We start from the raw sequence: 22,288 nt of genomic DNA on the forward strand, positions 1-22,288 counted from the left end.
ATTTTTTTTAAATATACAATGTTCCTCCCTAGGGAGGGAGGTAGTAATAACCTCCCCCTTTTGTACAGGAGAGGAGAGGAGGGAGAGGAGTGAAGGACAGGGAGGCACAGGAGGGAAAAGGGAAGAGTCCAGGTGGGTGTCTCCAGTGAAAGGTGGATGTTGGGTGGGGTGTGATGATCTTCTTGCAGGGGGAGGCGATGTCTTCACCAGCCACCGCTGGCCTTACTGGGAAAGGGCTGGGTGGGGCGGGGGGGGTAGCAGAATGGTGGTTTTAACCACACACCCCCCTCTCTTCCTTCCCCAAACCTTCCTGCAGTCTTCTTTCCTCCCCCTACAAAACACAGTCCTTTATTGCCCCCACCTTACACAAACAATAATGTTGGACACCCACCTAGGATGTTGTTTTCAGACACAGTCCTGGCCTCCTGGCCTTCCTGTCCTGTAGCAACAGAAGCTGTTCTTCTTCTCTCCCTCTCTCTCCTTTTGCTCCACACGGGCAGGTCCAGCAGCAGCAGCAAACACCCTCAAGTGCAGGTCCAGCAGCAGCAGCAAACACCCTCAAGTGCAGGGGCAGCAGCAGCAGCAAACACCCTCAAGTGCAGGAGCAGCAGCAGCACACAGCAGAAGCAACAACCCCAAAGGCAGCAGCAGAAACAGTTGAAACACTGAGGAGCAGCAACACCAACACCACACACCTTCTCTCCTCAGTACCAGGAAACCAACTGAATCCACAATTACCTCCACGAGATCGTTAGGAAAATGAACTCTTGATCTTGGGGTTACAAGCCCAGTACCATAACCACTTGGCTATTTAGGCCAAGCCAGGAGGAACATTGTATTTGCAGTGTTTTCTTACCAGGGATAAAGATTGGTTCAAAGGGAACCTGAGGTGGAAGATGTATTGTTGCTGGCTCCGTTAATCATGTTTCACTATAAGGAACTTTCCAGACAACAATTCCTATTCAGCATCCAGCTTTCCGCTCCACTTTCTGACCTTCCCTTGCTCTCTCTCCTTCTGGTCTTTCTTTCTATTTCTCTACGTTTATCTATCTCCTTCATTTCCCCAATTTACCCTCTTTACTGACGGCTTCCGCTCTCCTTTCCTTCCCATGTGTGAACTCACAGACTATCCGCCAGACTCCCGCTGCTGTCTCCAGATTTCCCGGGGATGAAATGGAACTGGAGTGCACTGTGGAGGGGAGCAGTAACCCTGACATGTTGTGGTACAGACAGTACCCAGGAAAGGAGCTGCAGTTTCTATTTTACTCCAGAGGCACCAATGTTATAAATCCAGGGGGGCCGGTGGACGGTTTCACCGCCCAGAGACCCAATGGCTCTGAGTTCAAGCTGGAGTCCCTCATCCTGCGGCCGGATCACTCGGCCATGTATTACTGAGCCTGGAGTCCGAACAGTGACTCAGAGTTGGAGCAGCTCAACAAAACCCCAAAGGCGACAGGAAACAGCTGTAAGCGGTAACACTGCGCACTGGCTGGACCTGCTGCGTTTTGTTCTTGCAGAGCGAACGTGGTTTTTGACAATGAAAGAAAATGAAAGTGAGGGATTAGATTGAGAAGCACTGGAGAAAGTGAAAAGGAAAATTAACGAGGAGGTTAGCAGGGAAGGATTGGCATATGCATTTCTATTGGAACAAGATTATTGAGATATATTCATGATAGAGGAATTTTAAATTGTGCAAGTTGTTTGATTGGAAATATGTTCGCTTTCTTTCCTCTTTCTAGGAAGATCAAAACGATTAGAAGACGTCATCAGTAATACAATTAATTGGGAATCCAAGAGAAACTAACCCAGAGGGTGGTGAGAATGTGGTTGGGGCAGGGATGTACTTAAGGAGGAACTAGACAAACACGTGAGGGAGAAATAAATAGATTCAACTAAGTTATGTTAAGAAAAGTAAGGCAAGAGGGAAATGACGGTAGAAAGGGAGAGGGAAGGGGAGAGAAGGAAGAACAACAGAAGAGAGAGAGGGTGAGTGAAATGCCTAAGATAAAAGCAAAATGCTGCAGATGCTGGAAATCTGAAACAAAGACCGGAAGTTCTAGAAAAACTCAACAGTCCTAGCAGCATATTTGGAGAGAAAAAAAGTTAACGCTTTGAGTCCGTATGATTCTTCTTCAGAGCTGAAGAGAAGTGGAAATGTGATGAAATTTATACTGTTTAAGGGGGGTGGGGCAGGTGAATCTGGATACAAAGCCAGCGATAGGTGGGGGCAAAGGAGAGATTGACAAAGATGTCATGAACTAAAGGACAAAGGGAGTGTTGTTAGTGGTTACCACTACCCCGCCAGGAGTATATTGTACCTCCAACTGACCACCTTGAATTAACGTTTCTCGGCACACTGTCCCTACAAAAATCCATCAATCTCAGTTTTGAAATGTAAGGTTAACCCCCCCCCCCATTAACCTTTTGCTGGGAAACGTGACCAAATTTCCACAACCATTTGTCAGAGGAAATATTTCCTCACATCACCCTGAAAGACCTGTCTCTAATTGTGAAGTTATACTATTTTTGTTTGTGTGGGAATCTAGAAAACAAGGCACCTATAGCCTGCGATAACTCCTTCCGCAATCCATGAAAAAACCTCAAATGTTCCCGTGGGTCTATCATGCTAAAGGTCAGACAGACAAGATTATGCAACCTGTCCTCATGATTTAACCCCTTAAACCAAGGTATAATTCTGTTGCATCAGCGTTGAACTCCCTCCGGATCCAAATGATCCTTCCTGAGGTGACTGCCCCGAATGGAAAGAAGGATTCTCGGAGGGGTTTACGCTGAGTTCCTTACAATGAGCCAGAACTTCCTCCGTTTCGCCTTCTAGTTCCCTTCAAGTAAAAATTCGATTGGACTGTATGATTCTTCCTTGTTCAGCGAGACAAGTAAATTCTTTTGCAGCTCCAGAGTTCCTCCCTTCCTCCAGTTAGAAAGTATCCTGCTCCCTCTTAGGTCGACCCTGGATGTCCTGAGAATGGTTCACATCAAAATGCATCTGCCGCTTCTTTGCCCACCCTGTCCCCTTTGAAACGTCCTGTTCCACCCAATAATGAGGGCGGGGCTTTCAATCAAAGGGGGCGGGGTCTGACCATTCATACCTAAATCACTTCCTTAAGCTCTTCATGTTTTCCTCAATGATTTTAAACAAGCAGGTCGGTTCCCAACAAGGCTCAACGCCCTTGGTTCAGCTCATTTCCCTATTACAGGAAAAGTTTACCGGTCAACATGTACGTGGTTTTGAGTTTCCTGATCTTATTTCAATGTATGTGATGTTTTTTATGCAATAACCTTTTAAACAACAATCCTTTATATTTCCTTTCCTTCATTATTCCTCTCCTCCCCCCTTCCTCCCTTTCTTTCTTTCCCTCCTTCCTTCTCCACCTCTAAGATTTCTCCGGTTCTGACCTCCTCCTCTTCCTGCCTCTTCTCCAGACGTGAACTCGCAGACGATCCGCCAGACTCCCGCCGCTGTCTCCAAATTTCCCGGGCAGGCGGTGGAACTGAATTGCGATGTGGAGGGCAGCAGTAACCCTGCTATTTACTGGTACAGACAATACCCGGGGAGAGAGCCCCAAATAATGTTTTACTCCACTGCTATCAAGCATGTTTAGTCCAGAGGGGCCGGTGGACGGTTTCATCGCCCGGAGACCGAGTAACGCTCAGTTCATTCTGAAGTCCCCCAGCCTGCGGGCGAATCACTCGGCCGTGTATTACTGCGCCTGGAGTCTTCACAGTGACTCAGAGATGGAGCAGCTCAACAAAAACCCCAAAGGAGGCAGCAAACAGCTGTGAATGAGGAAACCAGGCGCTGTCGCAGAGAAAACTTGGGTTTAATTTGCAGAATGAATGTCTTTTTGACAAGAATAAGAGACAAGAAGGTACATCGGGAATATAGAGAGTAAGGAAGGAAAGATAGGAGAGAATTTGTTTTTAATCGAGAACTCAAGCTTTGTTGCATTTCTCCACAAATACAGCTGAGGACTCTCTATGACCACGAAACAGCCGACTGAAATTGTTTGATATGGCACAGCAGGATCCCATTCAGCTCCCTCGAGCTTGTTAAGTATAAGCAGGAGGTCAATTGCCCCTGAACAGACTGGTTATATAGCTGCAGGAAGCGGCCATTTAAACGCCTCTCGAGCCTGTTACACAGAAGCAGCACGAGACCCATTCACTTTGCTTGGCTTGTTACACAGGAAAGACAGGAGGCATTTAAGCTCTTTGAATTTGTTACATAGAAGTGGATGAGGTCATCCATGTCCTCGACGCTGTTAAACATGAACAGGGCGAATTCATTCATTTACCCAAACTGTTTGCCTTTCAATTAGATCATGGTTCAAATGTGTCTTAACTGTATCTAACTGTCTTTGTTCCATATGTTTCTCTTGAAAGCTCAATTTCACCCTTAACTCCAAGAAGCTCATCGGTGATACGAAGGAATGGAACAGGACATCTGAAAATACCTAGCTTTAATTTCAATGCTTTGCCATCTTGTCTGGATTCAGCCACCACAGGGAACTGTTTCTCTTTCTCAAATGCATCAACCCTTTTTAACATTTTTCTAATGCTCAGTTAGCTGACCACTAAATGTATTGTACTTAAGGGAATAGAGACCAAGTCTATGCAACTCTAACAACTCCCAATGGCATTACGTTCGCTAAATGCCCCATCATCGACGTCCTAGGGATTATCATTGACCAGAAACTTAACTAATGGACTGAAAAAGCAAGTGAGAGGTTGGGTTTGCTGTGGAAAGTAACTCACTTCCTGACTCCCCAAGACCTGTCCACTGTCTACAAGGCACAAGTCAGAAGTGTGATAGAATACTCTCCATTTGCCTGGATGAGTGTGGCTCCCACAAAACTCGAAGCTAATCACTTTCCAGGAAAAAGCAGGCTGCTGGGTGGCACCGCATCCACAACAATTCACTCCCCCCACTGCCAAAGTATAGTAGCACAGTGTCTACCATCTACAAGATGTACTGCAAGAATTTACCAAGATTTCTTTAGCAATATGATCCAAATCCGCGACACTTACACCTGAGAGAGGGACAGCAGAGAGATGGGAACACCACCACCTGCAAACTCCCCTCCAAATCACACACCATTCGGACTGGGAAATATTTAACTCTTCCTTCACAGTCGCTGGGTGTAAATACTAGAACATCCTCCCTAACAGCACAGTGGGTGTACCCACAATCCATGGACTGCAGCCATTTAAAGAGGTGGCTCACCATGATTTCTCAAGGCTCAGTAATAAATGTTGGTCTTGTCACGCTGACATCGTGAGAATGAATGAAAAGGAATCCACCCTCTTAATTTAACCTCTCACCCCCGGTTTCAGTCTGGTGAACTCATCTTGCATATCCTGAACGCCAACAAGGAGAACAAGTTATATTTGTATGGCGTCTTTAATGTAGTGACGCTTCTCCTGGCTATTATAAAACCTAATTTGACACAGAGCCCGGAAAGAACATATTAAGGTAGATGGCCAAGAATTTACTTGAAGAGGTAGGTTTTCAGGAGTGCCTTAAAGTAGGAGATAGAGATTGAGAGGCAGAGAGATGTAGCGAAGAAAACCCAGTCCTTTGGGGTTGATCGCTGCTAATAGCAGTGCAATTCAAATCGAGCATATTCCAGAAGACAGAATTAGGACAGTTGCAGATCCGGGAGGGTTTTGTGACTGGAGCTGGTTACATAGATATGGAGGGGCTGGAGGAGGTTACAGAGCTAGGAAGGGTTTTAGGAGCTGGCAGAGATTACAGATATAGGGAGGCTTGTATGGACTGGTAGAAATTATAGAGATAGGGAGAGTTGTAGGTGCTGGAGATTGTTACAGAGAAAGGGAATGTGTGTGACCATGGTGGGATTTGAAAACAAGGTTAGTAGTTCTAAAGTATAGTTCTAATGCTTAAGTATGAAAGTAGAGAAGTCTTGGTACAACTATACAGCGAATTGGTGAGGTAATGGGTTCCATTTTGGTCATCTTACTTAAGGTGGGATATACTTGCATTGGAAAGAGTTGAGAGACGGTTCACTAGGCCGATTCCTGGAATGAACTGAATGTCATATGAGGAAAGGCTGCGCAAGTTGGAATGTACAGATTGAAATTCAGAAGAATGAGAGGTGATCTTAATGAAAGAGAAATAAACTTGACGGGACTAAATCGGGTTGTTCCTGAAAGGGTGCTTCCACTCGTCAGAGAATTCGGAACTAGGGGATAGAGTTTCAAGAAAAAGGGCTCTTATTTAAGACGGAGATGATGAGGAATTTCTCAGGAAGAAAAGGAGCTGTTGAAGACGTGGAAAAGCCAAGGCTCAAAGAAGATATAGAAGAGTACAAGAGGCAGACAGGAATGTGAAGGAAATGATTGCTAGAGAAAAATCCTAGCCATTGAAGAAACATATGAAAGTCTGGGCACCAACGAGGAACAAAATGTTGCATTTTCCATATAATCTGTTTATCTATCTCAAGACGATGTTATTAGAAAGTTATGTACAATGAAGAACACAGGCTGCAGCAACATCAGTAAAGGGATGAAATCAAAGCGAGGCGGCGGAAACTCTCTAACCAGCTTATGTGTGAAGAAAACTCAGAAGAAACGAAGACAGAAGAGGCCACTGTAAATAAGGAATGAGAGTGAGCATCAATCTGGAAGACATCTGGAAAGTGCTGAAAGGAAGGAAAATCGGCTGATAAGAAAAACCGGATGAAATACCGGCAGAGGTACGCACCTGGATAGGAGAATCCGGCTCTAGCTCCTGAACAAGCTGCTCAATGACGTTACAATAGAGAATATTCCCAGAGCATTGCAGGCAAAACATTGGTGCCAATTTCAAAAGAAAGGGAGAGACTCAAATCTACCGAGGAATTAAACTCCTATCTTTAAGATATGGGAGAAAGTCATGGATCAGAGACTGTGAACAATAATGGAAACCTGATTCTTGCGCTGATGAAGCCCCGCCCAATGCTTATCATTTGGAGAAAACATATCGAGAAATATCGGGGAGCCCAAAGCAACAGAGTGTATTCACCGATCTAAAGAGGCCTTATGACTGGGTATCTAGGAGGAAGGTCTGCAGATGTGTTAGAATTCGCGGAGAATCTGACAAGTGCTTAGGATTATTACAGGACATGTACAAATAGTGCCAGACAAGAGTAAGAATCAGGGTCTGGGAGAATGAGAGTTTCAAAGTCAAAGCTGGATAGCGCCAAGGGTCGGCACTGAGCCCCTTCCTCTTCCTGATTGTCATGGATATTCAAATTGAGCAAGTGAGACAGAATCAATGATATCTGCAGCTGGCATTGAGCTATGTGGTGGGAATGATGAGAATATGATTGAGTACCTGGAGAACTGGAGAAAAGCTCTGGAAAACAGGGGAATTAAAATCAATAGACCAAAGACCCAATAAATGGACAGTTGATTTGAGCCTATGGAAGAGGACCAGAATGAAATGTAAAGGTTATGGGTGAAGCCTTGAAGAAAATGAGTAGACTTAATTACCTGGGGGTCAGTGTGTTGTAAGAAGGGAGTTTGGGAATGCAAATCAGGCAGCAGATTAGCTCTGGTTGGGGTAATTGGAAAAAGTTCAGTGGCGTGTTCTGTGATAGGTAAGGTACCTCTGAAACCGAAAGGAAGAATCTACAAGAACAGCTGTGAGCGCGGCCTAGTTATAAAGGGCAGAAACTTCAACCACATCAAGAAGAGAGGGACAAGGGCTGGAAAGGAACTCAGCTCAGGAGAGGTAGAAATGGTATCGGCACCTGTTCCAGAGAGAGAGAGAGGAAATGTGGTGAGGTGAGAGATGGAGATGTGACTGTCGGGAAGAAGGGGAGAAGGAGGGTCTATCACCAGATGGAAAAATCTGGTGGAGAGCGTGGGGCTGAAAGAGGAACGGATGACCGAGAAGAGGAGATGGAGAAAGTAATCACCCAGGTTTTTTGAAACCGCAAGTAAGATGGGGAAGTCGAAAGAAGGAAAATAAAGACTTGAGGGGTGCGGGGGGTGGGATATCTTCTTTCAGAGAGTTGCCCGCGTTTGACATTCTCTTCCCCAGCGAGCAGTGCAGGGCTGGGACACTGAATATATTCAAGCATGAGTCAGACCGAGATTTGAACGACAAAGGATTCCAGGGTAAAGGGGACGGGCGGGAAAGCGGAGTGAAGGCCACAATCCTGATCTTATTGAGTGGCGGAGCCGGCTCGAGGGGCCGAAAGGCCTCCTCCTGTTCCCACTTATCTTATTTGAATCGAGTGCCAGTGTAGGTCAGCAAGGACACAGAGTTGTGTTGCCCAGAATTGGGCTCGGCATTCTTGTGAGACCTGACCAATGTTCTATACAACAGGAGTATATCTACTTCCGTTTGTAAACCTTCAGATGAAGAGCAAAAACCCTTTAATGTTGTAATCTCCTCTTGACACCTGTCCACCGATTTTGAATCATTTGCTCATGTGGACACATATTCCTTTCCTCTATCTCCGGCTCTATTTTCTCTCCATTTAGAAAGTACTAGCATTAGAAACTAGCTACCAGAAAGTATCATTCTTAGGTCGAAAGTGGATGACCGCACATTACATTGTATCAGGCCCTGCTTTGCCCACTCAGTTAATCTGCCTATGAGCTCTTAGGTGCTCTGGCACCATGTGCTCTCCTTACAGCCAATCAGGTGGTCAGGAGCTGTCAATCAGGGATGGAGGGCGGAATATTGTGGTTTCACTGCTCTCTTCTAATTCAGTTGGTTTTGTTGACACTTCCAGTTCGGGCCTCCCGAGCAAGAGTCTGACAGGCCGGGCCTCTGGCTTTGGTTACTCCACCCTCAGAGCCTGTGTCCCGAACCATGCGGATTTACCTTCTGTCCTGCGTGTTGTCGCTGATCCTGTTGGCGGGTAAGTAAAGCGGGTGCCCGGAGCCACATCGAGGTCTTTGGAGTTTGGAGTAGGAGTGTGTCAAATAGTCTGCAAAGCACGTATTCAATCAGAAGAGAGGCAGAGAGAGAGAAGGAATGAATGAATGAAACAGTGAGCGAGCGAACGAGATAATGATGGAAGGAGATAGTGAGCGAGTGACAGAAGAGTATCAGTCACAGAACAATTCACGATTAAGCAGGTTCATGTGTCATATTTCTGGGAAAGTTGAAGTCTCCAGTTTTAATTATCCCTGTTTTATTTCAAGGTCCTGGTGCGCCTCAGAAGATTGTGCAGCTCCAGCAGTTTGTGTCGGTGAGACAGGGCGAGTCAGTGACTATCCCGTGTACCCAGCACGGGAATGATGCTTACATGTACTGGTATCGCCAGCTCCCGGGCCAGGGGCTCCGGAACCTCTTGTACGCAGTGGAGTCAGGGGAGCCGATCAGGTCGGACGGGATCACCGAGAGATTTTTCGCCAAGAAGACAAACGGCATCTTCGACCTGAAGATAGGGACAGTGGAGCGGGCCGACGCGGCTCGGTATTTCTGTGCTTGCAGTGATGCACAGAGACATAGTCAGGCTGAACCGTGTTACAAAAACCTGCCTGTCTCAGGCACTATAAACCAATGAGTTCTAATGTTATATCGGACATGATTCAAGGGGGAGAGATCCGTGTGTCAGAGAGAAAGTTCGCTGTCCACTCTCTAATATCTACCTCAAAGTTATTCTCCATTTGCCTGTCTATCTGCTTGTCTGATTGCCTGTCTATTTACCGACATATCTACCCACCTATCTTTTTAGCTATCGGTCTATTTATTCCTCCATCTATCCTTCATTTATCTATCTGCCTAAATTTAATTGATTACAATTGCACTAACTGATGAAGAAAAATCTGTATCACCGGATATAATGTTCTGCTTTTAAGATACCAGCTAAATTTTAACTATCACAATGCGTTATTGTGATCAACGTCTTAACACTTCACGAGGGATACGCAGATTTTGATAGGATCATAGAATGATTTAGCACGAAAAGAGGCCATTCTACCCACCGTGTCCGTCCTAGCCTTGTTAAGGAATGATCCAATTGCTCCTTGTTCAGTCTGCTTACACCATTCTTCCAGATAAGACTTCCAGAACATAGCTGACTGAAGAAAGCAATTCTAATTCCCGCCCCTAGTCAGCTTAAAACATGAGGGCCCTTAGCTTCTTCCTCGAACAGAGGCCCGAACAATCCCCATCCACCACTACTCTCCGTCTGGCTGAACTTGTTCTCACACTGAACAATTTCTCCTTCAACTCCTCTCACCTCCTCCAAATAAAAGGTGTGGCTATGGGTACCCGCATGGGCCCCAGCTATGCCTGTCTCTTTATGGGGTATGTGGAACATTCCTTGTTGCAGTCCTACTCCGGCCCCCTTCCACAACTCTTTCTCCGGTACATCGATGATTACTTCGGTGCTGCTTCATGCTCTCGTCAGGACTTGGAAAAATTTATTAATTTTGCTTCCAATCTCCACCCTCCATCATTTTCACGTGGTCCATCTCTGACACTTCCCTTCCCGTCCTTGACCTCTCTGTCTCAATCTCTGGTGATAGACTGTCCACCAATATCCATTACAAACCCACCGACTCCCACAGCTATCTCGACTACAGCTCCTCACACCCCGCTTCCTGTAAGGACTCCATCCCATTCTCTCAGTTCCTTCGCCTCCGTCGCATCTGTTCCGATGATGCTACATTCAAAAACAGTTCCTCTGACATGTCCTCCTTCTTCCTTAACCGAGGTTTTCCACCCACGGTCGTTGACAGGGCCCTCAACTGTGTCCGGCCCATCTCCCGCGCATCTGCCCTCACGCCTTCTCCTCCCTCCCAGAAACATGATAGGGTCCCCCTTGTCCTCACTTATCACCCCACCAGCCTCCGCATTCAAAGGATCATTCTCCGCCATTTCCGCCAACTCCAGCATGATGCCACCACCAAACACATCTTCCCTTCAACCCCCTTATCGGCATTCCGTAGGGATCGCTCCCTCCGGGACACCCTGGTCCATTCTTCCATCACCCCCTACTCCTCAACCCCCTCCTATGGCACAACCCCATGCCCACGCAAAAGATGCAACACCTGCCCCTTCACTTCCTCTCTCCTCACCGTCCAAGGACCCAAACACTCCTTTCAAGTGAAGTAGCATTTCATTTGCATTTCCCCCAACTTAGTCTACTGCATTCGTTGCTCCCAATGTGGTCTCCTCTACATTGGAGAGACCAAACGTAAACTGGGCGACCGCTTTGCAGAACACCTGCAGTCTGTCTGCAAGAATGACCCAAACCTCCCTGTTGCTTGCCATTTTAACACTCCACCCTGCTCTCTTGCCCACATGTCTGTCCTTGGCTTGCTGCATTGTTCCAGTGAAGCCCAACGCAAACTGGAGGAACAACACCTCATCTTCCGACTAGGGACTTTACAGCCTTCCGGACTGAATATTGAATTCAACAACTTTAGGTCGTGAGCTCCCTCCCCCATCCCCACCCCCTTTCTGTTTCCCCCTTCCTTTTTTTTCCCCAATAAATTATAAAGATTTTCCTTTTCCCACCTATTTCCATTATAAAAAAAAACCCCACTAGAGCTATACCTTGAGTGCCCTACCATCCATTCTTAATTAGCACATTCGTTTAGATAATATCACCAACTTTAACACCTATGTGTTCTATTGTACTATTGTCGTTGACATCTTTTGATGATCTGCTTCTATCACTGCTTGTTTGTCCCTACAACCACCCCCCCGCCCCCCACCTCTCTGTCTCTCTATCTCTCCGCCCCGCACACACACACCTTAAACCAGCTTATATTTCAGCTCTTTCCTGGACTCGAACTCAAGTTCTGTCGAAGGGTCATGAGGACTCGAAACGTCAACTCTTTTCTTCTCCGCCGATGCTGCCAGACCTGCTGAGTTTTTCCAGGTAATTCTGTTTTTGTTTTGGATTTCCAGCATCCGCAGTTTTTTTGTTTTTAAAACATCGTTCATCTGTTCCGAATCACTGGAAACAGTTTCTCCCTATTCACTCTATCAAAAACCATCATGGGTCTGGATGCTTCTATATAATCTCCGCTGTGGTGGAGAATCCCGGCTACTCCAGTCTCTCCAAACAATCTGAAAAACCCTAGGAAACCCTCACCCTTTCCCCATTCTGCCAAGTCTTGGCCCAGCCATCTCATCTCTAAGGAGAATACCCCACACAAATAGGAAATAAGTCATTTCGGAACCTTTAAACGCCTGTGATGGTTCACACTGTACAAGGTGTATTCAACAGCGGGACACCTGCCCCCTGACAGCGGTTTCAGAATCTGCTGAAAACCGTTAACTCACTTCTCTCAGATTCAAGGCCACTTTTCAGGTGTTTATGAAATAATCTGTGAATTATTGCCGGCAAAGAATTTAGCGCTTTGGTTAATGCAGTGCAGGTGCCTGTTCCGATATGTTAAAAGAGAATTAAAGAACAGAAGAAAGCCATTCCTCCTATCGAGCCTGTGCTAGCTCTGTGTGAAATTTGTCCAATTAGACATCTCAGCCCCATCAACCAGCGCAACAGCAGATCGTACTATTTCTTTCTCCCTGTCTGCTCCTGCAGCTTCATCACAAATGCTCACCACTCTCCTGAATACCCGAGTGGATTTATTACTATCTTATAGTTATGGTCTCGGGTTTGGTCTGTCCATTAATTTCCCGCCTCCCTCTGTTATTTTCCCAGAGCATCCATTTATTGACCTTTGAGTCTGCTCCGCCATTCATTATGATCATGGCTGACCATCCAACTCAATGCTCCTTCTTGTTGTTCCCTTTCACCCCAAGAGATTTATCTAATTCCTTCTTGAAAACATACAATATTTTGGACTCAACTACTTTCTGTGGGAACGAATTCCACAAGCTCATCACTCTCTGGGTGATGAAATTTCTCCTCATCTCAGCCCGAAATGGTCTACCACGTATCGTCAGGCTGTGACCCCTGGTTCTGGACTCCCCCACCATCGGCAACATCCTTCTTGCATCCACCCTGTCTAGTCCTGTTATACTTTTATAGGTTTCTATGAGATCCCCCCTCATTCTTCTGAACTCCAGCGAATATAATCCTAACCTCCTCAATCCTTCCTCATATGTCAGTCCTGTCACCCCAGGAGTCACTCTGGTAAACCGTCTTTGAGCTCCCTCTATAGTAAGAACGTCCTTCCTCAGGTAAGGAGGACAAAACTGCACACAATATTACAGGTGTGGTCTCGCCAAGGCCCTGTATAATTGCAGCAAGACATCCCTGCTCCTGTACTCGAATCCTCTGGCTATGAAGGCCAACATACCATTTGCCTTCTTTACCGCCTGCTGCACCTGCATGCTTACCTTCAACGACTGGTGTACAAGGGCACCCAGGTCTTGTTGTACATTCCCCTCAGCGAGGCAGCCACCATGCTGCTTGAAGTTCAGTATCGAGCATTGATGGTGTCACTAATTCCACGTAAGTCAAAGTAACAAACTTTTGGATATGTCTTTGTAGCGTTTTGCATCAGAATGTCGATTGTCGTCGAGCTGGTAGTAATTTTGCCTCTGGTGCTTGGGCCGAGACTTTCTCTTGAGATTTGAGCGCAGATCCAAGGTGATACTCCCGAGGCCAATGCAGTGGCTATTCGGCACTTTCAGATAAGGCGTTAAACTGATCGGACCTCTCAGGTGGATGGAAGTGATCCCTGCGCCAAATTGGTGTGTGCTGAGTGCTGAGTGTACTGAGCCAGCGTGTATCTCAGAAACAACACCAAAATGCCCTGGTCATTTGTTCATTGCAGTTAACGGGAGATGGTTATGCTCAAACTCGCCCCCACGCTATCCCCATCACAACAATGACTAGATTTAAATGAACCTTTGGTGGTAAGAAGATTTGGGACTTTCAGAGGTCGGGAACGATCTTTATGAATGGATGCCATTACTTTCTCTATATATCGTATCTGTCCTAATCGATTGTTGACTAAAATGAGAATCCAATGGATGTTCTATACATTAGGAATACTCGCCTCTCACGTGGAGCAGTCGGTTTCACTGCTATTGATTACAGCAGGGGAAGTGAGCCACATTCTGTTGCACGCTGATGAATATCGGCTATCCCATATGTTCTGGTACAGACAACAACCGGTTCGTACATTTGAAACTCTTTTCTCTCTTGCTGGAGCAGGGATTGTCACCAGTTACACCTCCGAGTCGTTTGGGGCAGTCAGGACCAGAAAAACAATGTTTAGCCTGGAACTGAGAGACGCCGCTGCATCTCACACTGCTGTCTACACCCGTCCTTGTAGCTTCGCACATCGTTCGAGAAGGCGGATCCGCAGTTAGAAAAAAACCCGCATCCAGAGCTCATTTTCCACCACCTGGTGGCATCATTCGATAATTTTCTGTCACCTGTGATGAAAGTGTCATAATTTTCATAATATTTTTTGAAGCAGGTTTATGGGGTTAAGTACAATTGAGCATCCGGGAGATTTAATTACATTTGGGGTTAAGTAGACTGCACGTTTGAAATCATCAAAAGAAGCTAGGTGCTTGACATGCTAATGAGTAAACATAGATGTAAGGTGTGAAGGGAATTTGCATTTTTAGTTAAATGAAGAGATATGGATTTCAAAGGGATCTTACTCTATTTACATCTAGTCAGATAAGCAAAGCTAAGGAGTATGTTTATTTTTCCCAAGGATTACTGACAATGTATTGACAAAATGATGGTTTTATATTATGAGTAAAATGCAGTTTCGAAGGCATATGGAGCAATATAATTTACAAATTAAAAAAAGAGGAACAGATATAAAGGAGAATAAAAGGTTAAGTATCAGAAGGCCATTTAAGACCTAACAGGAGTGTGTGAAACAACTTTTGTGCATAGGTCTGCGAGATAACGAAATTCAAGTTGGGGAAAAGCCATTTGGAACTCCAATGTCAAGTGGGGCACTGTGTTAACTTGATGATTCTGTTTTAAATCTAAAATCTATCTTGGAATGTTGCCTTAAAGGCAGTGTAACTGGGGGTCAGGGTGATTAGGAATTTTAGGATTTATTATAGAAGTCAGTAACTGTAGTCTTATGCATGTGCTTGAAATCTTTTATATTTTGTTAATAAATATTTTAGTTTTTTTTAATCTCTAAGGGCCTTGGTGGTCTCATTACTTCTGAATTCAGTGCACACATCTCATAATAAATATGAATCACAAAACTGTTGTGATAGTGTGACGAAGTTTCCCTTGTGGATTTGGTCCACCTGGCACACGTCTTCTGCTACATCATAACAGACCATGGGATGAGGTGGACAGCAGGAGTTGTTTCTGCCCATGTAGCTGAGTGTGACCCATGTTCAAAGAACTATTCATTCGCCAGGTACCAGGGAAATACAGTGCTTCCATCCAACCGCAAGTTAGCTCCGTGATTGATTATCGATAACAGGTTAAACAGGGACTGATTTTTCACCACATGGTGTCACAGTTGGTTCAGTCAGTGGCTTTCTCACATCCGAGTCAGAAAGTTTAAGTTTCAGGCCCCCACTCTAGAGAGTTCACCAATCTAGGCTGCCACTTCAGTGTGAATAGTGAGGGAGTGCTGCAAGTTTATTATCCGTCCTCATAGGTGGACATAAGGAAGAGACACTTGTATTTAATTACCACCTCAAAGGCCCTCAGAACTTCCCAAAGCATTTTACAACAACTGAATATTTTGAATTGTAGTCACTGGTCTAATGTAACGAAGCAGATAGCCTATTTAGGTATAAGACCTCCAAAAACATAACATACAAACTGACAGGTGTCCTGTATCAGTGATATTGATAGAAGAACAAATATTTGCCCATGACACCGCCTAACCTCCCTCTTTTCGCCTTGTGGCAGCATGAGTGGAAATTATTTCATCGACAGTGAGTGCAGTTGTGAATCGGTTTAATACATTATTCAAAAGCCAGCACCTCCGACATTGTAGCAGTTCCTCAGTACTGACCCTCCCACAGTGCAGGATCCGCTCAGCACCGACTCCCTGACAGTGCGATTCTCCCTCACTACTGACCCTCGGACAGTGCAGCACTCTTTCACTACTGACACCCCAACATGGCGGTTCTCCCTCACTACTGATAGTTAAAGTTTAGAGACCGCCTAACTCTGTTTCAACTTTCATCCCTGCAGCGCATTCCATGACCACAGGGAGCCCAAAAAATGCTTCACAACTTTTGAAATATTACAATGTATTTAAGGGCGACAATCATCTTCTGCACAGCAAGATCACAGAAAGAGCAAGACGGTGAGAATCAGGTGATTTCGATTTTTTTCTTAATGTTGGTTGTGGTGCAGATCGCGACCCAGGACATTAGATTTTGCAGTCTCCGCGAGTGTGAATGTGTCGCTGCCACATGCATTTGCCCAACTAGCGGTCATCCTGCCAATTTTCCGACGCTCTGACCATAGACTTTTGCAGCACTGAAGGAAGCCATTCGGCCCGTCATGCGCTTGCTGGCCCTCTGCGGAAGTTAGCCCCACTTCTCCGCCTTTACTCGGTAGCCCTGCAATCCCTTTCTCTCCAGGTCTTATCCAATTCCCTTTGGAAAGACACTATTGAATGCCCCTCCATCATGTGCCAGGCAGTGTATTCCAGAACGCAACTGTCCTCAACAACTCAGTTCCACTTAACAATTCCTCACAATTCTCTCCCTCAGCCGCATTCAGATGTCCCATGGTGCACCAGCGGCGAAGGTGGTTGTTCCAAATGATTAAGCGGCGGCAAGGCAATGTTTCCAAATATGTAGCAGTAATGATTACATGTAGCAGTAATACATGTAGCAGGAATGATTACATGTAGCAGTAATACATGTAGCAGGAATGATTACATGTAGCAGTAATACATGTAGCAGTAATACATGTAGCAGTAATGAATACATGTAGCAGTAATACATGTAGCAGGAATGATTACATGTAGCAGTAATACATGTAGCAGTAATACATGTAGCAGTAATGATTACATGTAGCAGTAATACATGTAGCAGTAATACATGTAGCAGTAATGATTACATGTAGCAGTAATACATGTAGCAGTAATACATGTAGCAGTAATGATTACATGTAGCAGTAATACATGTAGCAGTAATACATGTAGCAGTAATGATTACATGTAGCAGTAATACATGTGGCAGTAATACATGTAGCAGTAATGATTACATGTAGCAATAATACATGTGGCAGTAATACATGTAGCAGTAATGATTACATGTAGCAGTAATACATGTAGCAGTAATGATTACATGTAGCAGTAATACATGTAGCAGTAATACATGTAGCAGTAATGATTACATGTAGCAGTAATACATGTAGCAGTAATACATGTAGCAGTAATACATGTAGCAGTAATGATTACATGTAGCAGTAATACATGTAGCAGTAATGATTACATGTAGCAGTAATACATGTAGCAGGAATGATTACATGTAGCAGTAATACATGTAGCAGGAATGATTACATGTAGCAGTAATACATGTAGCAGTAATACATGTAGCAGTAATGAATACATGTAGCAGTAATACATGTAGCAGGAATGATTACATGTAGCAGTAATACATGTAGCAGTAATACATGTAGCAGTAATGATTACATGTAGCAGTAATACATGTAGCAGTAATACATGTAGCAGTAATGATTACATGTAGCAGTAATACATGTAGCAGTAATACATGTAGCAGTAATGATTACATGTAGCAGTAATACATGTAGCAGTAATACATGTAGCAGTAATGATTACATGTAGCAGTAATACATGTGGCAGTAATACATGTAGCAGTAATGATTACATGTAGCAATAATACATGTGGCAGTAATACATGTAGCAGTAATGATTACATGTAGCAGTAATACATGTAGCAGTAATACATGTAGCAGTAATGATTACATGTAGCAGTAATACATGTAGCAGTAATACATGTAGCAGTAATACATGTAGCAGTAATGATTACATGTAGCAGTAATACATGTAGCAGTAATGAATACATGTAGCAGTAATACATGTAGCAGTAATGAATACATGTAGCAGTAATACATGTAGCAGTAATGATTACATGTAGCAGTAATACATGTAGCAGTAATGAATACATGTAGCAGTAATACATGTAGCAGTAATGAATACATGTAGCAGTAATACATGTAGCAGTAATGAATACATGTAGCAGTAATACATGTAGCAGTAATACATGTAGCAGTAATACATGTAACAGTAATGAATATCTGTAGCAGTAATACATGTAGCAGTAATGAATACATGTATTGTTACGAGCAGCTGAGAGACCCGGCCTGAAGGTCACAGTGACCTCCGTGTCCTTTATCGCGCTAACGCACGAGGAAGAATTCAAGAAACGGCTTGAATTCAGGAGGCCAATCTGAAGTCCTGCAGCCTGCAAACACTGAGCGTGGAGCAGACTGACACGGCGACCTATTACTGTTGAACAGCAAATTCAGACCCAGTCCAAAAACTCACTGGGTAACCAAACGGAAAAATTCCAGGCACTCCCAGACCTAGCGTCGCATAGCAACACGTACGAAATTCCTCCATCTGCTTTGTGTTGCCTCAGTTAATTTCGTCTCGAAAACAGACAGAAGCATATCGGGCTATACGAGTTCGCCCATACCTGCGCTGTTTTCATTCAATGCATCAATAGAAGTTAAAAATAAAATGAAATTGCAGGTTCTTGATCTGAAAGCACGAAGCAGCTGAAATTAGATGGATGAATTAGTGGCACAAATATAAGTACACGATTTATATGTAATCAGCATGTCAAAAACATGGTGATCAAGGGAATTACATATTAGCGGGTACACAATATGTCGGAAAGTAAACAGAATGTCAAAGGGGGTGTGTAGCCCTGACAGTAAAGGGAGACATAAAGACATTAATGAGAAAGGATCTGGAGCCTGAAGATCATGAAGTAGAATCCGTGTGGGTGGAAATAGCAAATGTCAGAAAACACTGGTGGGACTAGTTTCTCGGCCCCCCTCACAGTAATGATACCGTTGGGTATAACATTTAACAGGAAATTATTGGAGTTTGTTACGAAAGCATTGTAATAATTGTTGGGGACTTTAATCTTCATAAAGACTGGGGCAATCAAATTGGTAAGAATGGCTCAGAAGATGTGTTTGGAGAATGTTTCCGTGACAGGCTCTTGGAGCAGTATGTACTGGATCTGACCAAGGATAAAGCTAACTGAGGTCAAGTTTTTTGTCATTCTTTCATGGGATATGGGTGGCGCTGACATGGCCAGCTATTGATCATTTGTGTAATAAAGCAGGGTTAACTCACAATGTCATAGCAAAAGATCCAATGGGAAAGAGCGACCATAATGCCATGCAGTTTCATGTTAAGTTTGAAAGTGACATATTCCATTCGCAAACAAGAACCTTAACCTTAAACAAAGCCAATCACACAGATATGAGGTGACAACTGGCTAAGGGTAGTTGGGTAAATAGACTAAATGTTGAGGCTGTAAACGAACAGAAACAATTCAACATGTTCAACCAAAATGCATTCCACTGAAGAGCAAAAACTCAGCGAGGAAGGCCCACCCGTGGCATACTCAAAAGTTAAGATGGCATTAGATTAAAAGCAGAGGCTTATAATGTTTCAACAAAAAAAACTATAGCAAACTATAGATTTAAGGCGAGAGGAGAAAACTTTAGAGGAGATGTGCGGGGCAATTTTTTTACGCAGAGGATAGTGAGTGGCTGGAATTCGCTGCCAGAGGAGGTGGTGGAAGCAGGTACGATAGTGGTGTTTAAGAGGCAGCTTGACAAATACATGAATAGAATGGGAATAGAGGGATACGGACCCTGGAAGGGCAAAATGTTTTAGTCTGACAGGCAATATGATCGGCTCAGGCTTGGAGGGCCGAAGGGCCTGCTCCTGTGCTGTACTTTTCTTTGTTGTTCTTTGAGGATTGGGAGTGCTTCAGGAACCAGAAAAGGGCTACCAAAAAGTTGATAAAATGGAGGAAGAACAAAAGATGAGAATAAACTATCCAGAAATATAAAAACAAATTGCAAGAGCTTTTATAAGTGTATGGAAAGTAAGCGGGTAGCTAAGGTAAACGTTGGCCCCTTGGAGAAATTATCATTGGGAACAGGCAAGTGGCAAATATATTGCGTCTGTCTTCAGAGTAGAATACATAACTCCCATGCCAGAAATAGAAGGAGACCTGGGGCTAAAAGGGTGAGGAAATTAAGGAAATTAATATCAGCAGAGGAAAGGTATTGCAGAAACATAAGAGACTAAAATGCAGCAAAGCCCTAACGTCAGATGGCTACATCCTGGGCTTCTAAAAGAAATAGCTATAGCGTTAGTGGTTGTGCTGGCTATGATCTTCCAAAATTCCTTAGCTTCAGAAAGGATCCCACTAGATTGGAAGTTGGCAAAAATTGCACCACTTTTCAAGAAAGGAGGAAGAGCGATAACAATGAACTATGGGCTGGTTAGACTAAAATTAGTTGCTGGCAAAATGCTGTAATCTATTACTGAGGAAGTCTTAATGCACTTACAGAAGTAATTAGAACCAGTCAGCATGGTTTTACTGAAGGGGAATCAGTAATTTATTGAAGGGTTTTGAGGATGGATCTAATAGGGCTGATAAAATGGAACCAGTAGGTGTAGTATATCTGGATTTCCAAAAGGGGTTCTGTAAGGTGCCACACAAAATTTTAATAGGCAAAATAAGGGCTCATAGTTTGGAGGGAATTAAATTAGTATGGATGGAAGATTGGTTAATGGATTTAGCAAACATAGATTGGGCATAATGGAGGCTTCTTCAAGTTGGCAGGCAATAAATAATGGAGTGCACAAGGATCAGTGCTGGGGCTTTAGCTATTTGCAATCTGTATTAATGACTTAGATGAAGGTAGAGAGTAATATATCTAAGTTTGCTGATGATACCAAGCTAGGTGGGAAGGTAAACTGTGGGGAGGACATAGAGAGGCTGCAAAGAAATATAGACAGGTTAGGTGAGTGGGCAACAATTTGGCAGATGGAATATAAAACAGGGAAATTTGAATTATTCATTTTGGTTATAGGAATAAAATACCAGACTACATTTTGAAAGATGAAAAAATTGAAAGTGTTTATGTTCAAAGAGATTTGGTTGTGTTGGTGCAAGAGAAAGTTAACATGCAGGTTCAACAAGCAATCGGGAAGGCAAGTGGCATGTTGATCTTTATTGCAAGGGGATTGGAGAACAAGAATAAAGAAGTCTTCCTGCAGTTGTACAGGGTTTTGATCTGGAGTACTGTGTCTCGATCTCCTCATAACAGGGATTCACTAAATTAGTCTCTGGGATCAGGGGAGTGTCTTACGATAAGAGGCTGAGTAAATTGGATTTATATCCTCAGGAGTTTAGAAGAATGAGAGGCGATCTCATTGAAACCTATAACTTTCTGTTGGGGCTTGATTGGCAGGGCGATGAGAGATTGCTTTTATTGGCCGGGGACTCTAAAATATGGCGGCGCAGCTTCAGGATAAGGATCCGGTCATTTAGGACTGAGATGAATAGAAATTTCTTTACTCAAAAGGCTGTGGATATTTGGGATCCTCTATCCCAGGTTATCGTGCTTGCCCCATTGTTGATTACAAGTTAGCTGGGATAGAATAATTTTTGGTCTCTCTGGGAATTAAGTGATACGGGGAGCTGGTGGAGAAATGGAATTGAAGCCCAAGGTGAATCATTGTGGTATTGAATGATGGACCAGGTTCGATTGGCATGTGGTTTTACTCCTGCTACTACTTTTTATGTTGTTATGATCCTATGTCTACCATCGCTAGGAGGAGCTCTCTGAGCACGACTGTGAATTTTGCAGATTCAGTGAAGCTGGAGTGGACCATTAAGTCCTTCGAGTCTGTTACATCGGAATGAAAAAAGAAGCATTCAGCGACTGGAAACAGTTTCCCCAAACCGTTAGGTCATGGCTGATCTGTACCATAACTGATCCTGTCTGTCTTGGTTTTGCGCTGCTTAACACCATTTCCTGCCAATGAAAAAATCTACTCATCGCAGGGGGCATCGATTTAAAGTAATTGGTGGAAGGATAAGAGGGTAGTTGGATAGGATTTGTTTTATCCAGTTGGTGGTGGCGGTCTAGAATGCACTGGCTGAGAGGGTGGTAGAGGCAAAAATCTTGACCCGTTAAAACATACACTTGGATACACACTCGAGCCTTTATGACCTTCTGGGCGACAGGCCAAGGACTGAAAGGTGGAATGAGACAGGAGAGCTTTTCTTCTACTAAAAGGAATGCGATGCGTTGAATGGCCTCCTTCGGTGTCCTAAACCTTCTCGTGAAATGTT

The 22,288-nt window shown here is 44.1% G+C and overlaps 1 gene segment (V, D, J or C); it reads left to right on the forward strand.

Moving 5' to 3' along the window:
• Positions 1–8,799: 8,799 nt before the first annotated feature.
• On the forward strand, positions 8,800–13,536 carry LOC121272507. The segment is given in 3 exon segments: positions 8,800–8,894; positions 9,181–9,454; positions 13,458–13,536. Coding segments are annotated over 3 exon segments (402 nt in total).
• Positions 13,537–22,288: the final 8,752 nt, after the last annotated feature.

The sequence above is a fragment of the Carcharodon carcharias genome, chromosome 34 (genome assembly GCF_017639515.1).
Source record: "Carcharodon carcharias isolate sCarCar2 chromosome 34, sCarCar2.pri, whole genome shotgun sequence".
Taxonomy (NCBI): domain Eukaryota; kingdom Metazoa; phylum Chordata; class Chondrichthyes; order Lamniformes; family Lamnidae; genus Carcharodon; species Carcharodon carcharias.